Source organism: Macrosteles quadrilineatus, unplaced genomic scaffold, assembly GCF_028750875.1.
Source record: "Macrosteles quadrilineatus isolate MER2022 unplaced genomic scaffold, UCM_ALF_1.0 Scaffold_1__1_contigs__length_201487025, whole genome shotgun sequence".
In the NCBI taxonomy this organism is placed as follows: domain Eukaryota; kingdom Metazoa; phylum Arthropoda; class Insecta; order Hemiptera; family Cicadellidae; genus Macrosteles; species Macrosteles quadrilineatus.
This window is the reverse complement of record NW_026542594.1, coordinates 129465742-129488509: the sequence shown is the minus strand read 5'-3', so window position 1 is coordinate 129488509 and position 22768 is coordinate 129465742. Positions and strand designations below refer to the sequence as shown.

The following is a 22768-nucleotide window of genomic DNA, read 5'->3' as shown; positions in this document are numbered from 1 at the left end:
AGCCTATGTTTATTCAAAAGAGTTCGCAAACCAGCATGTTCGAACTATGGGAACAGCTGGGTTAATGGGGGGTTTTATGGGGTAAAAGTTGGTTTTTCCCATTTTTTATGGTAAAAACCCAACATTTTACAATTTCTTTCCAAACGATTTTGTAGATCTCAAAACAGGAAGTAAATTTGTATATTGAAGCGTTGTTGTACGGTATGCCTAACCGTTACGGAGATAATAAAAAAAATTTTAAATTAAAAATTCCTAATAATAAACTGTTGTAGTTTGCTTGTTTATGGAAATATTTTTGTAAATTTTATCAAATTTGGCAATTCAATTTCGTTTATTTTATTCTAAGCTTTCAACATTTCAATAAAAAAAACCCTGATGCACCAAACCTAAGAATTAAGAATTCATTAAAAAAATTAATGTTATTTAAATAGGACATAAATCTGACAATTTTAAGGGAATATTGTAGTAGAAATTGTACTGTCTGTAAACTGATCATGTTGATATTATTGTTATCAGCTGGGTTATTTGTTTGTTTTTGTTTGTGTGTTTTGATTGACTTAAACGGGAATAAAATTATGTTCTAATGTGTTAGTTTTATTTTATGATTTAAAAATAGTACAAATGGCGACGAGGAGGAGGAAGGGTGAGAGACACCAGGAACTAGTAAAAGAAGGTATATTAACTTCCAGTCAACCTCTATTTTGTTCTAATTTCGATAAATTCGATGAGGAGAATGAGACATGGAGTACATTCCTGGTAAGGTTAGACAACTTTTTTGACCTAAACGGAATCACGTCAGAATTGAAGAAAAAGCATTATTTGATCAATGTGTTAGCATCTAAAGTATTTCATGACCTGAGAATTAGTCTCAGCCCATGTAATATTGAGGATAAAAGTTATGACGAAGTGTGTGAAGCTTTACAATTATTACTGGAACCTAAGGGAAGTATTATCGCAGAACAACATAAGTTCACTAAACGAATCCAGAATCCGGGTGAATCTGTAGGCAGCTTCGCCAAAGATCTCAAAACCTTAGCTAGTAAATGTGATTTTAAATGTCCAAAATGTAATGCATCAACATCTGACGTTCACCTGCGGCAACAGTTTATTTTTCGGGAATTCATGATGGAAAGTTGCTGTCAAAATTAATTGAAATTCACGAAAATAAAAGTTTTAACCAATGTATTAAAATAGCAAGTAACTTTGAACAAATCCAGAGCGAAACAACGAAAATCCAAGAATCAAATTTGTGTTCAAAAGTGGATTCAAGGAAGGATGAACAGTGGGTAATCACAAGGAAGGAAAGGTAGTAGCTTAGCTTGTTTCAGGTGTGGAGGAAACCATCACGTTAGTACCTGCGAAATTCCTGCAGACATAAAGTGTTGGAATTGTAAGAGAAAGGGACATCTCAGCAGAGTTTGTTGGCAAAAGAAGCAAAACATGCGACAAACTGACGACGCTTCGCCAGATAATGAGTTGTAAGAAAGGGGATTAACTCCGTACCCACGGTGCTCATCTATGCAGACACTCTGTTCACATTACACTTAGTCGACCAGTTGGTGTGAACAGAGTTGAACAGTAGCATGAGCATCAATTTACAAATTCCTTTCCCAGCTGATGTGAGCTAGGCGATGACCGGTAGGGCTGACTTCCAAGAAACATCGTTAACCTATAAGCCACACACCCTATCGGTAATCAGCCAATGAGAAGGGCTAATGAAGAAGATGGAGGGGTGACGAGTCTTGGAGCTGGAGGACCTAGAGAGGACAATCGAGGAGATCACCACGGGCCACCGGAGAAAGAAGATCGGGAGTTTGGGAGTGCGTGTATCGGTGCGTGTGCTTCTGGGACAATTAACAGTATGTAAAAAGAATAAAATATATATATAAATATAAAATATATATGCCTTTAATGCAATTCCTATACAAAATCATTCACCTTTCCCACAGAATAGATCCCAATATGAATGATGCAAAAATAATAAAATTCGTAATTCAGGGAATAAAACCGGAGATTTGTAATGACCTAGTGAGAATGGAAAACAACTCACTTAAACAGCTAAATGAAAATCTGCTAAAAATTGAATCTCAAAGAGCTATTAGAAATAAAAATCAGAGAAAGTACCAAACCTCAGCTGAACGCGTTACCCTAATAAAACCTAAACCAAAATCGGTAACGTATGAAACTGACGAATTAGACAACTTAAAATTAGAACTTAGGGACATAAAAGATACATTATTAAGCCTCAAGGTCAAACCTGATGAAACAAACTACCCTAGGGACAACCCACACAAAGAAACTTATCATCGTTCAAGATCCACACAAAGAAGAGACATTTCCCCTCATCCCAGATATGACAGGTCAGCTGAAAAATATAGGCCCAGAAGCATTTCTCGAAACTCACAAAATTTATCGAGAAGCTCTTCACCTCACAATTCACATCACTCCAACAGACAACCTATCCCAAGAACCAGATTAAATTATAGATCACCACACCGATCACAAAACACTCCACTCTTTTGTCACATATGTAACAAAAACAATCACGCCACAGAAAATTGTTGGTACAATGCTAGAGCTAACCATAGGAATCCAAAATACTCAAATACACCTTCCAAATTTTGTGCATATTGCAAAAGAAATAACCACACCATTGACCAGTGCTTTAGGCGTCCTGCTAAAAGGGAACAGTTTCCAAAAAACTTCTAAAGCAGGGAAGTCAACTACCACAAAATAGATATTTGGCTTCCCAAAATAAACAAACACACACGAGATATTTCTGGAACACAACTAAACGTTTCCCACATTTCAACAAATCATCAATCTTAGAAGCATCCAATAATTCAAAATGTAATATATTTTCACCATTAAGCCCTCAATACCAATACAACTTTCCAACAATTGAGGATTCGTTTCGTGTAAAACATAAAGTTAAAGTAACCCCAATAACTAAATCACTTCCTCCAAGAACCACAATAACATCAAGAAATATTCAACACACACAACTCGAGAACCAGACCAACATCATTCCTACAGCTACGGCTGAACCTAAGACAACCTTACAGCCAGCTGATGGAGAAGATAACGCACCACAACAAACGCCTACGTCACAAGCGTCGACCCACTGCTGCCTAGGAACACCGACTCAGCAACTGACGTCACAGCACCGCACAGCTGATCAGCCCAAGACTCTACGTGCCACATCTGTTAACTCTTCACGACCTTCAACGTCGGATGACAACAACAGCTTCAGTACGAGTACATCACTTCCAGGAACCTCTACGGATAAACACGTGGATGCAACAACTGCAGGAGTTTGTTTAACAGCTAGTGAAGCAACAACCCTCCAGAATCAAATTGACAAAGAAGTTTTCCAACAAAGTTCTAAACACCTAAATTTGAGAACCCTAATTAAATGTGATAAAAGACAATCTAAATGCACACTATCGGATATTTATGACTTAATTTTTAATGTTAAGCAAACAAAAACATTCCCTACATTGACACTAAATATTGATATACCAGAAAATGGACAGACTTATTCAGCTACCTTAGATACTGGTTGCAACTATTGCCTGATAAAATCATCAATTGTAAATAACCTATCATTTCAAACAGATAACTTACCCTTAATTGTAGCTGCTAACGACCAACCAGTCAAAGTATTAGGGAAACTTTTACTACCAATAACAATTAATGGCTCCGTGTATCCAACCGACTTTTACGTAATTGAAAATTTGGCAACTGACATAATCTTGGGAAATTGGTTTTTATTCCAAAACTGCATGGAATTGGATTTTAAGAAACAGGAAATCAGACTAACGAATAAAGATAAAGTTCATTGCATCACAATGGACAAATCTTGGTTACTTAATTTAAAACCGTTTGTTCTAACAACAATAGCGGAGTCTAGTAATGACATGATTGAAATTAAAGTTCCTACGGACACAGTTATTGCTCCCCAACAACACTACAAATTAATGAAAATCTTGCCAGAACATCATCAATACGAACTTGATATAGATTTAAATTTCAGAGACAAAAAGAACCTCCACTTTTATATCTCATCAGAAAACGAAAATTCACAAAAGTTTATTTACGCTTACAATGCAAGTAAATCTCCAAAATGGTTAAAACAAAACGTAATATTAGGTTATTTAAAACCAAATGCTGAAGTAAAAACAAGAACATGCACACACCCACCTAAAATAAAACCACTTCATCCTTCTAAAACAATTGCACTTGACAGAAATGGCAACCCACTTGACATAAATCCAAAATTGACAGTCAATCAGCATAATAAGTTAGCAGCAATATTATTTAAATTTAGCCATATGTTTACTAACAAGACAGAAGATTTAGGTCCAGCTAAAATACCACCAGTTAAACTTAACCTAAAATCAGATGCTAAACCAGTATATCATCCTCCTTATAGGCAAAGCCTAAAAGAGCGCAAAATCCTTCAAGAAGAAATCGAAAAACTAACAAAGGCAGGTATACTCGAAGAATCGCCCGAATACACACAGTTCGCCAGCCCAATGTTCGTAATAACCAACTCTGACAGCTCATCGCGTGTAATATCTGATTTGAGATCAGTTAACAAATGTTTAGAACAACAAAATTTCCCCATAGTCTCAGTAGATTTGGTCTTGTCTTGTTTATCTGAAATGACTTATTTTACTCACTTAGATTTGAAAAACGCTTTCTTTCAGTTAGAGATAGCCCCAGAAGACAGAAAATATTTAACTGTTATAACACAAACAGGAAAGTATCAGTTTAGAAGAATGCCACAAGGGCTATCCATTGCTACAGTAGCTTTCCAAAGAGCCATAACTAGAATTTTATCAAAACATTTGTATAGCAGATGCATACCATTCATTGATGACATCACCGTGTTAGGAAAAACATTTGACGAACAGTTGGAAAACATAGAAATTATTTTACAAGAGCTAAACAATGTTAACCTAAAGATAAACTCAAAAAAGTGTCAATTCATGTACGATAAAATAAACATACTTGGACATGAAGTAAGTTCTAAAGGCTGTTTGCCATTAAAAACAAATATAGAATCCATAATTAAATTTAAAACCCCAACTACCATTAAACAAGTAAGATCGGTTCTTGGAGCTGCAAATTACTTCCGTAGATTTGTTAAAAATTTTGCAAAAATAGCCATGCCCTTAACAACACTCATAAAGGAATTCAACGCAACGAAGAAGTTTCAATGGACAAACGACTGTGAGACTTCATTCCAGGAACTCAAGACGATTCTCACCTCACCGCCACTTCTCAGCCACTTCGTAGAACACAGAGAGACCAGAGTGTACACAGACGCATCAAATTATGCTATAGGAGCAGTAATGACCCAGTATGATCCAGAAACATCTACAGAACATCCTATTCAGTATTTAAGTAGAAAATTAAAACCAAATGAAGTTAACTACAGCGTTTCAGAAAAGGAATTCTTAGCCTTAGTCTATGCATTGGTAAAATGGAGAGAATTTTTATTTGGAAGAAAAGTAAAGGTTTTCACTGATCATTCAGCATTGCAATATTATAAATCATTTAAAGGAGCTTCCTCTAGACTCACCAGACTCTCGAATTTAATATGTGACAACGACCTGGAAATTACTCACAAGGCAGGTAAATCCTTAGTCTTGCCTGACTTCTTAAGCAGAAATCCGGTTGACAAGACTATAGAAGAGGATTTCACTTTCAACCTTACTTCAGTAAGTGCTCTTCATCTCGTGTACTTGAAGAAATTGCAAGCTCAGGACGATGATCTAAAATGCATCTTACTTGCTTTGGAAAATCCTGATCTTGTGGAACAAAAGTACAGGAAAATGGCCACGTATTACAAGACGGAGAATGGTGTACTCTACCGAATGTACAACGATTCTGATCCTCACAGACATGTTATAGCAATACCACGAAAACTCGTCAACAACATCCTTCAGGAGTACCACAATTCACCGTTATCAGGAGGACATCTAAGTACATTCAAGACTCTTGGAAAAATCAAAGAAAGATATCATTGGATTGGTATGTCAACAGATGTCGAAAACTACGTGAAAACCTGCGAAAGTTGTCAGAAAAGAAAGAACTCTCCGAAGAAGAAGTATGGCTTCCTTAATCCTATCCCTCCCACTAACAAAATATTTGAACGAATCCAACTTGACATAATTGGTCCATTAAATCCTAACAATAGATATAAATACATTTTAACAGTAACTGATGCCTGTAGTCGATTTGCTTTTGCTTTCCCACTTGTAGTTGCAGATGGTAAATCAATTGTAAAATGTCTCTTAAAACTAATTTGTACATATGGAACACCTTCTATTATACAATCAGATAGAGGTACTGAATTTAACAACAATTTGATTCGTGACTTAACCACAGCAATAGGTACATGCCAAATTCTAAGTAGTGCTTTCACACCACAAGTTAATGGACAAGTAGAAAACTTTAATAACACGTTGATAAATATGATTTCTCATTATGTAGCTGAAAAACCAAACGCATGGTCACAATACATTGACTATGTACTTTTTGCTTACAATAACAGTAAACACCAGACAACCAAGTACAAACCTTCGTACTTATTTTTAGGCTTTGAGCCAAGCTGATACTTTGTTTGTAAATCCAAATGTAGAAAAAGATCTGTTAGAAAACTTAAGAATTGTAAATGAAATTAGGGACACAATACCTTCTATCATAGCTAGTGAACAAAAGAAACAAAAAATGTATTACGATAGGAATAGGAGAGATTTAATCTTACACCCAGGAGACCAAGTTCTCATATGGTACCCTAAAAATTTGAGGGAAAATCAAACCAAATTTTCTTACCGCTACAAAGGTCCTTATACTGTATTAAAACAAGTTACACCAGTCTCATATCTAGTGGAAATCTTAAAAAATGGAAAACTTGTCAAAGAAGTAATTCATGTCTCCCGAATGAAAGTTTTTCAAACAAGACTTGTAAAATAAAAATATTTAGTTACGTTAGGTCAATAGATACTATGTTTATTTTATAAGATAATTTTGGTAACATACAATAATTCATAAATATATTTCACAAGTTAGCTATTTTACTGATTTTGATTTATTGCTACACAAAATAATTAACCACAATACATATATGATTCATATGCTTTGACCTTAGCTAGTATTCACCTAGGTTTAGTTAGAAAACGTAAGCAATTTGTATTCTAAGAAACATTTAGTACGTCTATTCCCGAAGCACACGCACTCCCGCAAACTCGTGTAAATATTATGTAAATAATGTGTAGCTACACAAAACTCAAGTGTTAAGTCGACTTTTAATACAAAGATATCGCGTGGCCACGCAGACACACACAGACAATCGCAATCAAGTTTACCATTGTGACTGTATTTTTAGTTCTTGTAACGAGCAACTTACTTACACGTTGGACACTTAGTGATTTTACTAGTACGCGTAAGATGAATGATAATTAGTGACATTCAGTGACATACAAGTTGGTTTGGTGTACAGCACAAGGACAAACTCCACTCAACGAGAAGTAGTTAAGGATTGATCACCCTTAATAATTCACTCAAAACATTTTCTTTACAATTCTCTAGATTATTAAGGAAAGAAAGGACTTTCACGCAAGAATTCATAAATAATTAAAATAAAACATTTATGTTCAAAACTCCTATAACAAAGTGTCGTCATAAAGTAATTGTGAACCAAATACCATTTTGAACATTATGTGTCTAACAACATCAGGTATCATACAAGTGTCATATTTTAAGTTCCATGTAACATACATTTCAAACAACTAAATATTCATTACAATAAGTAGATAGATAGTCTTAGTAGGGAAAGCATATGAATCGATTAAAATTGTATGTTACCAAGTACCAACATTTGTGAATAAAACTGTTACAACATGTACTAATTCCACTCTTAAGTAAGTTTCAGCAGTTAAAGAGTCCCTGAAGCCAACACCAAGTACAAGGCCACCGCACACGACATGACTTCATCGTCATCGCATAGTCAGCACTCGCCGTCCATTCAACCCCGACGCCGTGGTGCTGCCCATTTCACCGTCCCAGCTGTGCTCGCCGCTATCCTTCTCATATGGCAACCTACTCTATCAGCTGGCGCGGAAATTCCAACGCATATCGTGACCGGAATAATTTAATGAAGTCTCATAAATCGTAAATCCATATCATTCTGTCGCGCCACTAAAATAACCCAATCGATCCAAAAAATTTCATCAAACATTTTATCAGTCTGAATAGTAATATTAACAATCTCACTCATTATTTCAGCATATTTCATCCACATACTCAATATTAAAATGAATCAAATCACAAAACCTCAAACCCCTCAAAAAGACTATTAATATAACAAAGTGTTACCCAGAATAAACCATTTATAATCTCAACATCAAAAAATAATTTATAATAATAAATTTAAAAAATAAAAACATATCTTAACAAACAGCTAATATTTAAATAGTTCAAAATTAATGAAACAATCAATTAACTTAAGGAGACTCGATGGGGCGAAAGAAGACGTGAGCGACTATTAGCTATACACCATCAGCTCATTCTACCGCGTCGCTGGAAGGGTCGCGAAACAAGTAAATGCGCCGATCCTCAAGATCGCGTCGCAGGAAGGGGGGAAGAAGAGTCGGAACGTACATCAAGATATCCGTTTGATTCCCACCTTCGCGATTGATGTTTCCGCGTATCTCCTTAAGTTGTTTTTTTTTTCTTTTTTATTGTCAACCGGTGGTAGGTTGACGTTTTAATCAGGGGGGTGTAAGAAAGGGGATTAACCCCGTACCCACGGTGCTCATCTATGCAGACACTCTGTTCACATTACACTTAGTCGACCAGTTGGTGTGAACAGAGTTGAACAGTAGCATGAGCATCGATTTACAAATTCCTTTCCCAGCTGATGTGAGCTAGGCGATGACCGGTAGGGCTGACTTCCAAGAAACATCGTTAACCTATAAGCCACACACCCTATCGGTAATCAGCCAATGAGAAGGGCTAATGAAGAAGATGGAGGGGTGACGAGTCTTGGAGCTGGAGGACCTGGAGAGGACAATCGAGGAGATCACCACGGGCCACCGGAGAAAGAAGATCGGGAGTTTGGGAGTGCGTGTATCGGTGCGTGTGCTTCTGGGACAATTAACAGTATGTAAAAAGAATAAAATTTATAACTAAAGTTTTGTCAAACATACAAGTCATGTAATTTGTCAGTAACTAATTCTTTTATATTTTCAGTTGATTTTCTTTTCTTGTAAATTTAACGTTGTAAATTAATTTTTCTTATTATTGTTGTTTTTTACTTTTTTAAAGTTTTCTTTTGCTGTTGTTACACTTTGTTACTTTTGTTGTTTTTCTAAATTTAAATTTTTGTTCATTACACGTTGAGTAACACCCTTAAGCAGTCTTATGTCTCATTAACCTAACACCTCTTCACTAAGCTAAGCGAGTGTAACATTTTAGGAAACTTAAACTTAAAGTGAGGCATGGGACTCGCAGAGTATAAAGATGAAGATGAGTATCGAAACCCACCATTCATGTCAATGTTATCCATGGTGGATAGGCAGAAGAAATTTTGTAAATCATCTAAACACTCTGATCATGCATATCAACCAGAAATTGTCAACGGGCCGGAAAGAATTATGTTAGAGTGCACCATTGACGATAAGCTTAACTCTTTTGAGTTAGATACCGGTGCTGCGGTGAGTACTATACCCTTACATCTGTTTAAAAGATTATTTCCAAAAATGCTTCTTAATAGAACAAGAATACCGGTAAGAACATATACTGGAGAAATTATTCACCCGGTAGGGTTTGCAACTGTTAAAATTTGTTATAAAGATCAAATATCTGTTGGCAACCTATATGTTATTCGGGGAAATGTATGCAGTATTTTTGGAAGGGAATGGTTAAATTTATTCAACATTGAGCTTAAGAAGGAGAATGATCACTCAAATAAACAAAATGGATCCGCGGTGATGGAATGCAAGTCATTGACAGGAGGCTGTCACCACAAGAGGAAAGGCTCCAAACACTCTGTGCTCGACCTCGACCAGAGTGCAAAAGAGGCAGAGGCTCGATTGACCGTCAAGAAAAATGCGTGGTCTAAGGACGGAGAAATCGTAACGAGGAAGCTAGAAAGACAAACTCCTGAGGGGGTAGGAACTGGACCTCCTAGAAACAACTCGGTCATCACTTCTAGATCTATGCTGTCCTCCAAAAACAGCCACCACTTGTCCCATCACAGTTCTAAAGACTCTCTAGAGGCAGTCAAACGCCTACAAGATTTCAGAATGGAGCTAAGGGTATGTGAGGAGAAGTTCCGCAAGGCTATGGCGACCATGGTGCAGATGTCCAAAGAGAAGGCTGCAATGGTGGATCTGTTCAAACACAGTATGAGTTGGAGCAACAACATTTTCAGTTGTTGATGGAACAAAAGGAACCCTACCAACAGTTTGAACAAACAAAACGGTTTAAGAGAAAACTGCAGCAAGATTTGGAAGTATCAAGAACTCATTTGGAGAAGTTGCTGCAATTGATCCAAGAGGCGGGTATAGTGGTGGCAGATAGTGAAGAGGATCATGACGAGGGAGATGTCGAAACACTGAGGGCAAAACCTACGAGGAGAGCTCTAGTTGCATCAGAAGTAGCGGAAGTCCTGCAACATGCATCTGGATCTCTAGACATTCGGTTGAAAGGTAATGATTATAATTTCAAACTCCAGAAGGCTGAACAAGATGTCAATACTTTTAAAATCAACGTTGCAAGATTGGAGACTCAAGTAGTTCGGTATAAGTGTATTGCGGAAACTTTAGACAAAATAGAAGATGAGTTAATATTAGAAAATAGAAGATTGCAAAGAACGCTGAGAGAAGCTCAATCTCGTGTAGAAGTGCTGGAGACATCCATCTACAGAGAACGCTAGACAAACTAAAGAAATTCAAAGTATTTCACAATTAATTTTATGGGGAAGAGTGTACTGTCTGTAAACTGATCATGTTGATATTATTGTTATTAGCTGGGTTATTTGTTTGTTTTTGTTTGTGTGTTTTGATTGACTTGAACGGGAATAAAATTATGTTCTAATGTGTTAGTTTTATTTAATGATTTAAAAATAGTACAGAAATCCATCCCAGTAAATGGAAATTTGCTTAGTCTGCAGGTTTGCTGCGGCAAGGGTATTATCAATTTTAGCTGGGACACAGTCTCAGTGGGGTGGATACAATTTCAAACTGGACCAAAAGTAGTATTTAAAATGTTTTCGGAAGAGAATATCATTAAAATAATATCTTGAGAGCAACTAAGTTAGCTGGGGACGGGCTGGAATAATTTGTGTGCGTTTCTTTCCTTATTTATTTTTTAAGCTTATCCATCGATATGTACTGCGCTGCTCATGTTATTTGGTAAAAGTATGGTATTGTAAGTATTAGGGATGGACGGGTCCCGAAATTTCGGGAATTTTTCGGGAAAAAAATATTCCCGATTATCGGGACGGGATTACATTAAACTCGGGAATTTTTCGGGACGGGATTTGGTCCGATCGTCGGCGATTTTTCCGCTTCGCGAGTGCCGATAACGCCGTTATTGCGAGCGATAGGTCCGCGAACGCAGGACCCGAAGTCATTTCGACGATTACGCCGTGACCGCGGAGTCATAACGATGATCGCGCCGTGGCCGCGATTATTGGACCGACGATCGCACCGTGACCGCGAGTCATAACGATGATCGGGCTGTGACCGCGGAGTCATACCGACAGTCACGCCGTGACCGCGGAGTGATAACGACGATCGCGCTGTGACCACGAGTCATACCGACTATCACGTTGTGACCGCGAGTCATACCGACGATCGCGCCGTGACCGCGAGTCATACCCACGATTGCGCCGTGACCGCGAGTCATGTCGACGATCGCGCCGTGACCGTGGGGTCATACCGACGATAACCCCGTGACCGCGAGTCATGACGACGATCGTGCCGTGACCGCGGGTCATGACGACGAGCGCCCCGTGACCGCGAGTCATGCTGACGATCGCGCCGTGACTGTGAGTCATATCGACGATCGCGCCGTGACCGCGAGTCATGACGACAATCGCGCCGTGACCGTGGAGTCATACCGACGATAAGCCCGTGACCGCGGAGTCATACCGACGATCGCGCCGTGACCGCGGAGTCATACCGACGATCGCGCCGTGACCGCGAGTCATGACGACGATCGTGCCGTGACCGTGGAGTCATACCGACGATAACCCCGTGACCGCGGAGTCATACCGAAGATCGCGCCGTGACCGCGAGTCATGACGACGATCGCGCCGTGACCGTGAGTCATACAGACGATCACCCCGTGACCGCGGAGTCATACCGACGATCTCGCCGTGACCGCGAGTCATGACGACGATCGCGCCGTGACCGTGAGTCATATAGACGATCACCCCGTGAACCGCGAGTCACAAGTTTCTATAGGTACCTGTAAATTGTTACCCATTTTTTGGTTTTTATAGATCATTGCCACAAATGGTAAAAATTGATTTCGTATGTCTTTTTTGGTAACTGCAATACAGTACTTTCTTTTTATGCACAGAAAAAAATCCCGTCCCGTCCCGTCCCGAAAATCGGGAAGGAAATAAAAATCCCGTCCCGTCCCGTCCCGAACTAAAAATTCAATCCCGTCCATCCCTAGTAAGTATGGTATTTTGTATAAAGCCATAGTTTGAAAAAAATCTTCTGATTTTAATTTCTCAAAATGTTGCATTACGTGATATCCGCTCGCATGAGAGGGTTTTTGCTGACTCTAGGACTTCGGAAAACAATTTATAATCTTGTTTAAGTAGATTTTCTTTGATAATTTGATTAGTTAAACCCATAATGAAAGCTTTTGTTAATGATTGTTGATAAAATTGGTTAGGAAAATTACAACTATTGATCATACATCTTAGATTGTTACCACATTCTGTTAATGAATCACAATTTTGTTTGTAAGAAAAAATTCAACCCTTTCAGCAACAGCAATAGTCTTAACTTTATAGTTGAAGATACTGTTTCAAAGAATGCTTCAACGGAAAATTCGTTGATGGATTTCGACTTGCATAAGAGTTTCTGATAGTGAAAGACTAGTCCCAAATTTAGTGTGCCAAACCTCAATGGACATATTTTCCAGGTCGAACTGTTCACATGAGAACCTCGGAAAAACAGATCCTACTCCCGCTCTTCTTCCCAATGACTTTGGTGTCTTCTCTGCATTTTGTAGGTTATCCTCGTCGCCATTGATGTAACTTGTACCGAGATTAAATCAAACAAATTAAATAACAAATTTTTATTATTGCAAAAAGAACACAACAAAATAACTAAAAACAAAACATTACAAAAGTAAAAATTTTCATATGGCTATTAGACCATATGGCAACAACATTGTGCACAGAATAATCACAAAGCATTCAGTAAAGATTTCTTCCTCCATTTGAATAAATTTTAAATGGCATTGTTTCTTACCAATACTTCTGAAAATCCATCACATTATCACATGTAATTTTTTAGGAATCACACCTCATAAAAGCATGTCCTCACTTTCTCCTCCCATAAATAAACCTCTTTTGTACTTAAACCTTTAATTTATTTATCTCTTTTATTTAGCACACACAAACCTTAACACGTTCGCTGCGGCACGTCAAATAGCGGGCGTATCCCCAGTGCGGCGCAGCCCTCAGCGTCGAGTAAACCCGATTGCCGCGTGTGATTGGCCTTTTCAATTTTGGTCTGACGAATAGCAAATAACGTGAGGGGATGTCCTGCTTTACAACGAGAGTCGATGTAGTTCGCTAAACACCCACAGATAGCAGCACTGCTTGGAACGTAGCCGGTCCCATTGGAATTGTATTGCCAAATGGAGGGAAAAAGACGGGAAAAAAAGAAGACTTGAGATTGCCAGACGGGGATTTTACGGGGAAATTTACTACCAACCTACACCACAACAAAATGCAAGTCACATACTACACGCTAACATCGTATAGGTCCGCTTTCGGCCGACGCTGGAGCAAAAACGAAGATATACAAAAGGCATTACCGAGCGTTCCCGATGGGGTACGGACGCACCGTACGGGGGCCAAGCACCGTACCCGATCGGGAACGGCCGCACTCTACGTGTTAAGATTGTTGTCCAGTACTATCTACCTTACCTTGACTATCATATCCTTGTCCAGTCCAGGCAGCTGCAGCATATGTTCAATGACAACATTGTTCAAGGAGGGACTGTCCCTGTCTTCCCTCAGAGGCTCCTCTGTGTGTTCTACCTGTGACAAGCAATGAATACAAACCCTTTATGAAGCGAAATGCTTATGGAGAGTAGTCAGACTGGAATTTTACTGCCGAAACGAGCTTTGCGCGGCCGACGCTAAGATGCCTCGCACCGTGTCCGCGCTACTCGACAAATGCCAAAGTGATGATAGTAGTGAATGATGAGTACTCTTCCAGAACTCTCCAAAGCGGGCTTCCTTACGATGATTTTGTAAAAAGGATCAAACTTAACATATCTAATTTGATGGAGAAAGCTGATGATTCGGAAAAATCAAATAATGTTAGAATTGTACCCTGCCGACGTTCCGTTGCTTGTCTATTGTCGTCCGTCGCACATGATAGTGCTGTTTCTGTGATGTGAGCCGTTCGAAAACCAGACTGAAAGCTGCAAAGTATGTTGTTGTCAGTCAGAAATTCCGTCATTTGGCAGCGCACGATTCTTTCAAGGCCTTTTGATAATGCAATCAGCCTGAAATCCTGGCAAGATGCCGGGGCTGGGATCTTATTTAATGGATGAATAAGGGTAGACTTCCAAGAAATAGGGAAAATGCTTTGCCTTAGAGATTTGTTGAAAATGCATGTGACAGTTGAGAGTATAGCAAAGAGAATGTCTTTAATAAAACTAATTGGAATGCCATCTGATCCGACTGCATTGCTACAAATCCGACGAATTGCGTTAAGAACATCTGACTGCACTACAGATCTGAAAGTTAACTTAGGATGTCCTAGGTCCTGATCAGGGAGGTTTCTGAATTCGTTGATGTAATTTACAACATGTTGTTGGTCGATACTTTGACCATATGAAGAGAAGAAAGCGTTTAATTCATTGAGAGGGACAATTACTCTATGTGGTTCAGACTTCTTCCCAAGCCCGACTTTTTAAATTACACCCTAAAACCCCAGAGGATTGGTTTTTATTTTCAAAAAGCATACAAATGTGTCTTAATTTTGAATTTCTCAAAAGCCGTTTCACTCTATTTCGAAGATAACGATATTGTTCCATTTCTGTTTGGTTTTGAGAACGTTTAGCTTTCCTAAAAATACAATCGGTTTACTGCGGTAAACCGAGGCGAGGGATAAATTTGAGGCGAGGGATAAATTTGTTTGGGTGTGAATTGGTGAGAGAGTTTCCTATTGATGGAATCAATGTCGCAAATGTGTCGTTATTTAAATGTATGTCATCACGACACATTGACCTTCCATAATAGGCATGAAAATATTGCATGTTACTCAATTCGTCGGGGATGTCTATTACCTTGGTGAACTCTGAACGTAAAGTAAGCAAAAATCTGTTTATTTGATGCAGACGGTTGATTGCTGATAATGAATTTCTTACCCTTGGATAATGCGGTAACGTCATAAACACAACTACCATCGTAGAATAATTCCAACGTAATAATCTCCGAAAAGACAAAATGGAGTTCTTAAAAACTGTAATTCCAAAATTTGCTAAAAATTCATTGTTCTCTAAGAATACCCCCGCCGCAGCAAACCTGCCGACTAAGCGAATTTCCTTTTGTCTTAATTGATTTTCAATTAAATATATTTTAATAACATTTGGTTTAACAAGTACCTAGGTTTGCTGCTACAAGGAAACTAATAAAGTGTGTTTTTTTGTAAAATATTGATAGCTTAGTACAAAATAAATAAATTTGATCAAAATACAAAATATATCCTTATACAAGCAAACTACAACATTTGACAATATTCTCCATAAGAATAACATGGGAATTTTAAATTTACAATTTTTTTTGTTTTAATTTTCTCCGTTACTATTAACCAAACAAAAATACTTTTATATACTAAATTAATTGTTTTTTTAAGCTCTTTAAAAAGGTCTAAAGAGAAATTGGGAAATTTTGTGTTTTGAGGGTCAAAAGTGAAAAAAACCAAGTTTTACCCCATAAAACCCCCCGTAAAGCCCCGTTCCCATGGTCCGATCATGCTGGTTCGCGAACTCATTCAAGTTTATCCCGCTTTACACCTTTAAACCAAATTTCATCAAAATCGGACAAAAATTACTCAAGTTATCGGGTTCACGGACGTATATATATATATATATATATATACCCCCGCCGCAGCAAACCTGCAGACTAAGCGAATTTCCATTTGCCTGATTGGATTTACACTAAAATGTCTCCTTAAAAATATCACATTTATTCCCTATTTAAATAGAATGAGTTAAAACACATACTTAGGTTTGCTGCAACAGGGAGGGTAAAAGTGTTTTTTTTATGTAAAATGTTAATAGTTAGTAAGAAATAAAAACATTTTCCAAATTTGGGCAAAATATGTTAATAAACAAGCAAACTACAACAGTTTACTTATTCTCCATAAGAATAACATAGGAATTTTAAATTTACAATTTTTTGGAATTTTCTCCGTAACCATAAGGCGCATTATAACGCTTCAATATACTAAATTATTTGTTTTTTTAAGCTCTACAAAATAGTTTGGAAAGAAATTGCAAAATGTTATGTTTTTTGGGTCAAAAATGGGAAAAACCCATTTTTACCCCATAAATGCCCCCATAAGCCCCCGTTCCCATGGTCCGATCATGCTGGTTCGCGAACTCGTTCGAATAAACGTAGGTTTACACGTTTGTACCAAATTTCATCAAAATCGGATCATTTTTGCTCGAGTTATCGCGCTAACGGACACATATATATATATATATATATGAATTTGAACGGATGGTGTTTTTGGTCTCTAGGGACCTCAAAACGAAAAAAAAAATCGGTCCCGGGTCCAGGTCTCACCATGAGTACTACGGTAATAGCTTATTCCCTATATGGGAAATTCGCTAATATATATATACATATATAAAAATTTAAACGAATGGTGTTTTTGGCCTCTGGGGACATCAAAATGAAAAAGTAAATCGGTCCCGGGCTTAAGTCTTACCATGAGACCTACGGTAATAGCTACTTCCCTATAGGGAAATTCGCTAAAAACAACAGTGGTATGTGTGGTTGTATGGCAGTACTATTTAACTTAACAAAACTCTTGAGTTCGGATATCTTTGCTCCAGAAATGCCCTTGACCAGGATTGGCCATAATATTCCAGTTGAGTGACGATTGGCTTGACAAAAATTGTAAAATCGGGTAGCATAAGAGTCGCCGATTACCTGAACATTTAACGAAGATCCTGCTTGGTTCATAACTAATTTCTTAAATTCACTTTACTAAATTTCAATGCGGTGAAACCAAGAAATGCTCAACCGACCACGAATAGAAGTGAAGATTCGTCGAATTAACAAGGCAATTTGCTTTACAAAAAAAAAAAAACCCCCACTTAACAAAATACAAATTTACATAAACTGGCCCAAGCCTTGCTAAATGTAGGCCTACTCAACATTCAATAAAACCTACTCAAAATGTTGTATTAGACACAGAACAAAAACATTTAATGAAATTTCTAATTGCATTTAAAAATCTAATTTTTTGCTTTGAAGTAAAACGGCATTTGTTGTAGACTTAGTCACAATTTTCCAGCTAAACTGGGTAACAAAATTGTTATGAGTACCTACACACACTAACTCAAATTATTGAATTGCTACCAGAAAACCAGATATTGCTGCTTGTTCCGCTCGCCAATGCTTACTGTAAATGGCGAGGATTCTGACCTCATTCAAGGGTCCACCCAAACAAATACTGAGTTTTTTCAATACGGTATTAGGAACAAATTACATAACAGTTATGGTACCCATAAGCTTCCTGGTAACTTAACCCTCCAAGTGTCCATAGTTTAGGCCTTAATGTCCACCTATTTTTGGCGCATTTGCAAGGTTTTATTAAAACGGATCTGAGAAGCTTAAAACAATGTTAATTCTAATGTTCTATATACCATTTTGTTTGGAAAATCATGGGCTTCAATATTATATATAAAACATAAGGAAAATTTTTTCAAAAAAAAAGTTTTTAGGTAAAAAAAAATATAATTTCGAAAATTTTCAAAAAAAAATAAGTTTGCGCTCAATGAAATTGTATAAATTATAGGCCTATAAATATTTGAAAATAGCCACTTTGTTCTAAATTTTATGAGGATTACAAATATATAATAATATAAGGAAGTAGATTTGCAAATAAATAAGTTATACGCAAAAAACAGATTTCAGTACATAGCGTTTAGCTAAGAATGCATAGCCTAACCATAGCTAGGAATCTGGCTGATAATTTACATCAATATCACTACCTACTTCTTCAGGATCATCAACCAGCACTTCAAAACCACTTAAATATTCTTATAATGCAACACGTATATCACTACTTTTGATTTTTAACACTAAAACAATGATAAACGTAATAAAACACATCAGTCATCGGTCCGAGTAACCTAGCTGTTTACAAATACACGCACGTCAGCTGTCTGCTACAATTACGATCGGCTCAGAGAACGTACAGCGCTGAGACAGACCTCTGGAGAAAGCTTAGAATATTACGGAAAGAACGATACCTAACTCGATCCAGTTCAATCCGATTCAGTCAGTCATAGAGCCTTCGCCGTAAACGATGTCTGCGTGTCGAAAAATCGACAAGTAACACTACACAAAGTGTGCTGCTTGGCGAATTTTCGTCAAGTAACACTGGGAGGGTTAAACTACTATAACAGATCTTAAAAAAACTAGCCTAATAGGTGTTAATGAATTTGTATAACCCAAAAACTGTTTGCAGTAAAAAAATCAAGTAGGCCTAGCCTAGGAATTTTCACCAACAGATTTGTCTCAATGAAAATTTGGATAAAAATGGCTAACTAAAGTTCACTAGGGATGTGCAATAGTGTGACAAAATAAGTAATACTGTAATGATAATTCACAAGACACAATACATTAGACAAGAATAAATAAGACACAGATGACAAATGACAACAGTAAATTACCAAACACAGTAGGCCTGCATAACAGAACACTATGACAAAATTGGTGACAAATAGGCTATTGCAGGACAAATAATTGATCTAATACGACATAGAACATATATCACTGACTCTACACTGATTTACTTACAAGGTGCTGATATTAATTCAAAGTATTCTGGTCCTTAACACATTCGCTGCTGAAACCTTTAAACAGGCGCTCGCCAATGGCGGCGAGGCCCGGGCGGAGCCCCGACGCGCTAACTGAATCAGCGATCGCTATTGGTATTGAAATATCTCAGTAAGACGAATCACAAAAGAGCAGTGGTGATTGTTCTGCGTTACTCCGAAAGTGGACGTAGTTCACTGAAACACCCAAAGGTAGCAGCACTGCCTGGATCAATAACCAGAGTCTTTGTAATACGGCTCGAACTGAGAAAATCCCCGAAAACGGGACAAAAGCATTGCCAAACGGGATTTTACGGGCAATTTTTGTACCAACCTACACCAGAATAAAGCTCACATTATAAGCTACAGGCTGGTAAAGATTACAACGTTCCCCGACAATGGCTGAGCTCACATTGAAACAATAAACATGACATGGCGCGCTCCCCCACCCGTGGACCCCCCGCTCCTCAGCGGAGACGCGCGGGGTCCACCGGTGGACCCGCCGCATCGAATGTGTTAAGCAAACAAAAAACACCTTGTGTTTGACAAAGCGCCGCTTTTTAATTTAACAAAAATTGGGTTGCAGGCCCTTTAACACCCTACCTGGTACCTTACACCCACTAAATATTACAGACCAGCTAATGCCTCCTGTTAGGCTTAATTTAAAATCAAAATTCACAACACTGTTCACTAGGGAGACTGCTGCTAAGGCCTGAAAGGTGGGAAGATCTCCTGTAAAATAAAATCAGAAAACAAACATATACAGTCCTACCTATGTGTCACACTAATGTTGGATGGCCACCCTAGCCTACCCAATTTACAATTCCCTACCAATTTACTAATTTTCAAACAATTTAGCTACCAGCCAACCTATCCGGTGTCGGTTAAGTCAGGAAAAATGCTTTTACCTTTTTGGCAGAAAAAATATATCCAGAATGTTCACTTAAAAAAAAAAAAAACATTTCCTAAAACTGAAACTGAATTTGACTAGGTTAAGTACCCTGATCTAGGCTTCCGTCTGCTACCATATGTAGCCGGGGGGCATTGAATAATGAAGAAGTTATGGGGGGGTTAGGTTAATGATGATGATGGAGCGTTGGTTATTGGTGGGAATTCGGGGAATCAGAAGGGAATAAACAGGGTAATGCTAATAGGTTAGGAATAGCTGTGTCTGGACCAAACTTAGTTTAAGCGTGCTAAATCTGCTACCAATAAAATTAGGAAGATTGCTGGGGAGCAGAGGGACGGAGATTTTTACCCAGATCAGAACACCTGCCTAGCCAGCTTTGATTTACACTAATTTAACTAACTATTTAATTGTAGTCCTATCCTTCCAACTATGAAGTGGACATGGATAATTACTTACTAATATTGATGAGTGAATGAAATAGTATGTATATTGAATGCTGAATGAAAAATATATCTATGAATTTGACTGATAAATGCTAAGCTAAATTCTGGGAACGGGAACATGTGGTTGAGTTTTCAGGTTTGAGAAGGTTGGCTGCATTCTCAATATCCAAAAAAATTCCTGCTCTAGGTGGGTGGTAACACACACCCAATAACAGGTCGTCAGCCCCAGCTAGACCAATTTCTATAATAAGGTATTCTGGTTTTGCCGAGTACTCAGTGAGGAGTTAATACATGTAACTTTAAAATTGATTCCCTCCCTGATATAAACTGCAATGCCTCCACCCTGTTTGCCGGTTTTATCATTACGCTGCAGAATATAGCCAGGGAGGTTCTACTCATGAGATGAAATACTATGCTTCAACCAAGATTCCGAAGCAGCTATCAAATCAAAATCCCTGTATTTGAATATCTCCCATTATCTACCATATTTGATCTATCTATCACTGTATGATTCAATTTTAACGACCATAACATACTAAGTTAAATCAAAACCGGCTTTTAACTAAAATCCTATTTTTTTATATTTTATGGGGGTTTTGATGGGAAAATAACATAATTTACAATAACTTTTTAACCATATTTTTTACAGAAATGGGAGTTGTACCATTTTGTTCAGAATTGAAAGGGCTACAACATACTAAATTTTTAGATTACCATGGATTAGAACCTACACGCCAAATTTCATCGTAATGACCTTCAAAACATCGAATTTTCCAATTTCTCTAAAACCATTTTGTAGAGCTAAATTATTTTGTACTTGGAAGTGTTTGTGTATGGCTATTGGTTTAGGATAAAATTCAAAGAATTTTACATTTAGAATTACCAATTTCCATGTTATCCTTGTAGAGAATAAGTAAACCATTGTAGTTTCCTTGTATATGGATTTACAGTATTTTTTATAAAACTTGACAAGTTTATTTATTTTATATTAAAAATTAACATTTTACTAAAAACAATAAAGATTGAAACTTAATACTCGATATATGAAATTACTAAGGAAGTGCAGCACTCACTTGTGACATCCACCTATGAGCCTGAATCTGCCTGATGGACAGTCTCTTGTCAGGATCCACCAACAGCATGTGCCTTATGAGATGTTCACAATCTGCCACATAAAGTATTGTTAAATGTATAAAAATACAACATACGAGGGGGTACTAAAAAAATAACCACAATAACGTTGCCATGGGCAGATCTTACATAATACGTGTTTCGGCTGCTAGGCGTTTTGAAAAGCAACCCTCACATTTCTTGCATGCTGTTCTAAATTTTTTTTTATTATTTTTTTTTAATAATGGTTTGTTCAAACTTCTAATATATCGGAAGTTTGTCTTTTTAACAAAAAATACCAAGTTAGTTGGTTTCCTAAGGGTAAATCATAGTGATGTACTTTAAAATACAAAAACTGAAATTAATCAAAAATAACTATTTAGGTACTGGTTCAGGGTGGCTAGTGAAATCACATTGAAAAATTCCCTGACTTTTCCCTGACAATTCCATGATTTTTTAAACTTTCCCTGATCGACAAATTAAAAATTACAATTTTTATACTAACTAATTCTTCAAAAGGACTAATCTTTATCTGAAGAATATATTATGTTTGTTTATATGAAAAACATACATAAAATGTATAGATACAGGCTAGCTTATATTCAAACTTTGCAACTTACCTTAATAAAATTTAACTGAGTTTGATAAGATATCACAAAATTTAATTTGTACAAAAACACAAAATTTATTTGTACAGACACATTTCTAAGTTTTCACCCACACGGCACACGTACTCTCACCAGATCGACCTTATTATTAAAATTATTTTAAACCTTTTACAATTTTCCCTGACTTCTGACAAAATTCCCTGACTTTTCCATGACTTTTCCAGATATTTAATATTCCCTGACATTTCCAGGTTTTCCAGGTCACTAGCCACCCTGTGGTTATGAGTCATGGTGCTATGGTTACGACAACCCAGAAACAAAGCAACAGTCAAGTCAATGGAAGACGCCATTGTCACCTTCAG

At 37.4% G+C, this 22768-nt stretch overlaps 1 protein-coding gene across 3 annotated transcripts in view; it reads right to left on the bottom strand.

Annotated features, from left to right (window-relative positions):
- The window catches only part of LOC128984853 (serine/threonine-protein kinase SIK3-like), a 280801-nt gene that overhangs the window by 176697 nt on the left and 81336 nt on the right, over positions 1 to 22768 (bottom strand). For all 3 annotated transcript variants that reach the window (XM_054404224.1, XM_054404232.1, XM_054404239.1), the window contains 2 exons: positions 21762 to 21853; positions 14195 to 14308 (listed from right to left, as the gene is read on the bottom strand). In XM_054404224.1, the coding sequence (XP_054260199.1) occupies positions 14195 to 14308; positions 21762 to 21853 (206 nt within the window). The remainder of the gene's footprint in view (positions 1 to 14194; positions 14309 to 21761; positions 21854 to 22768) is intronic.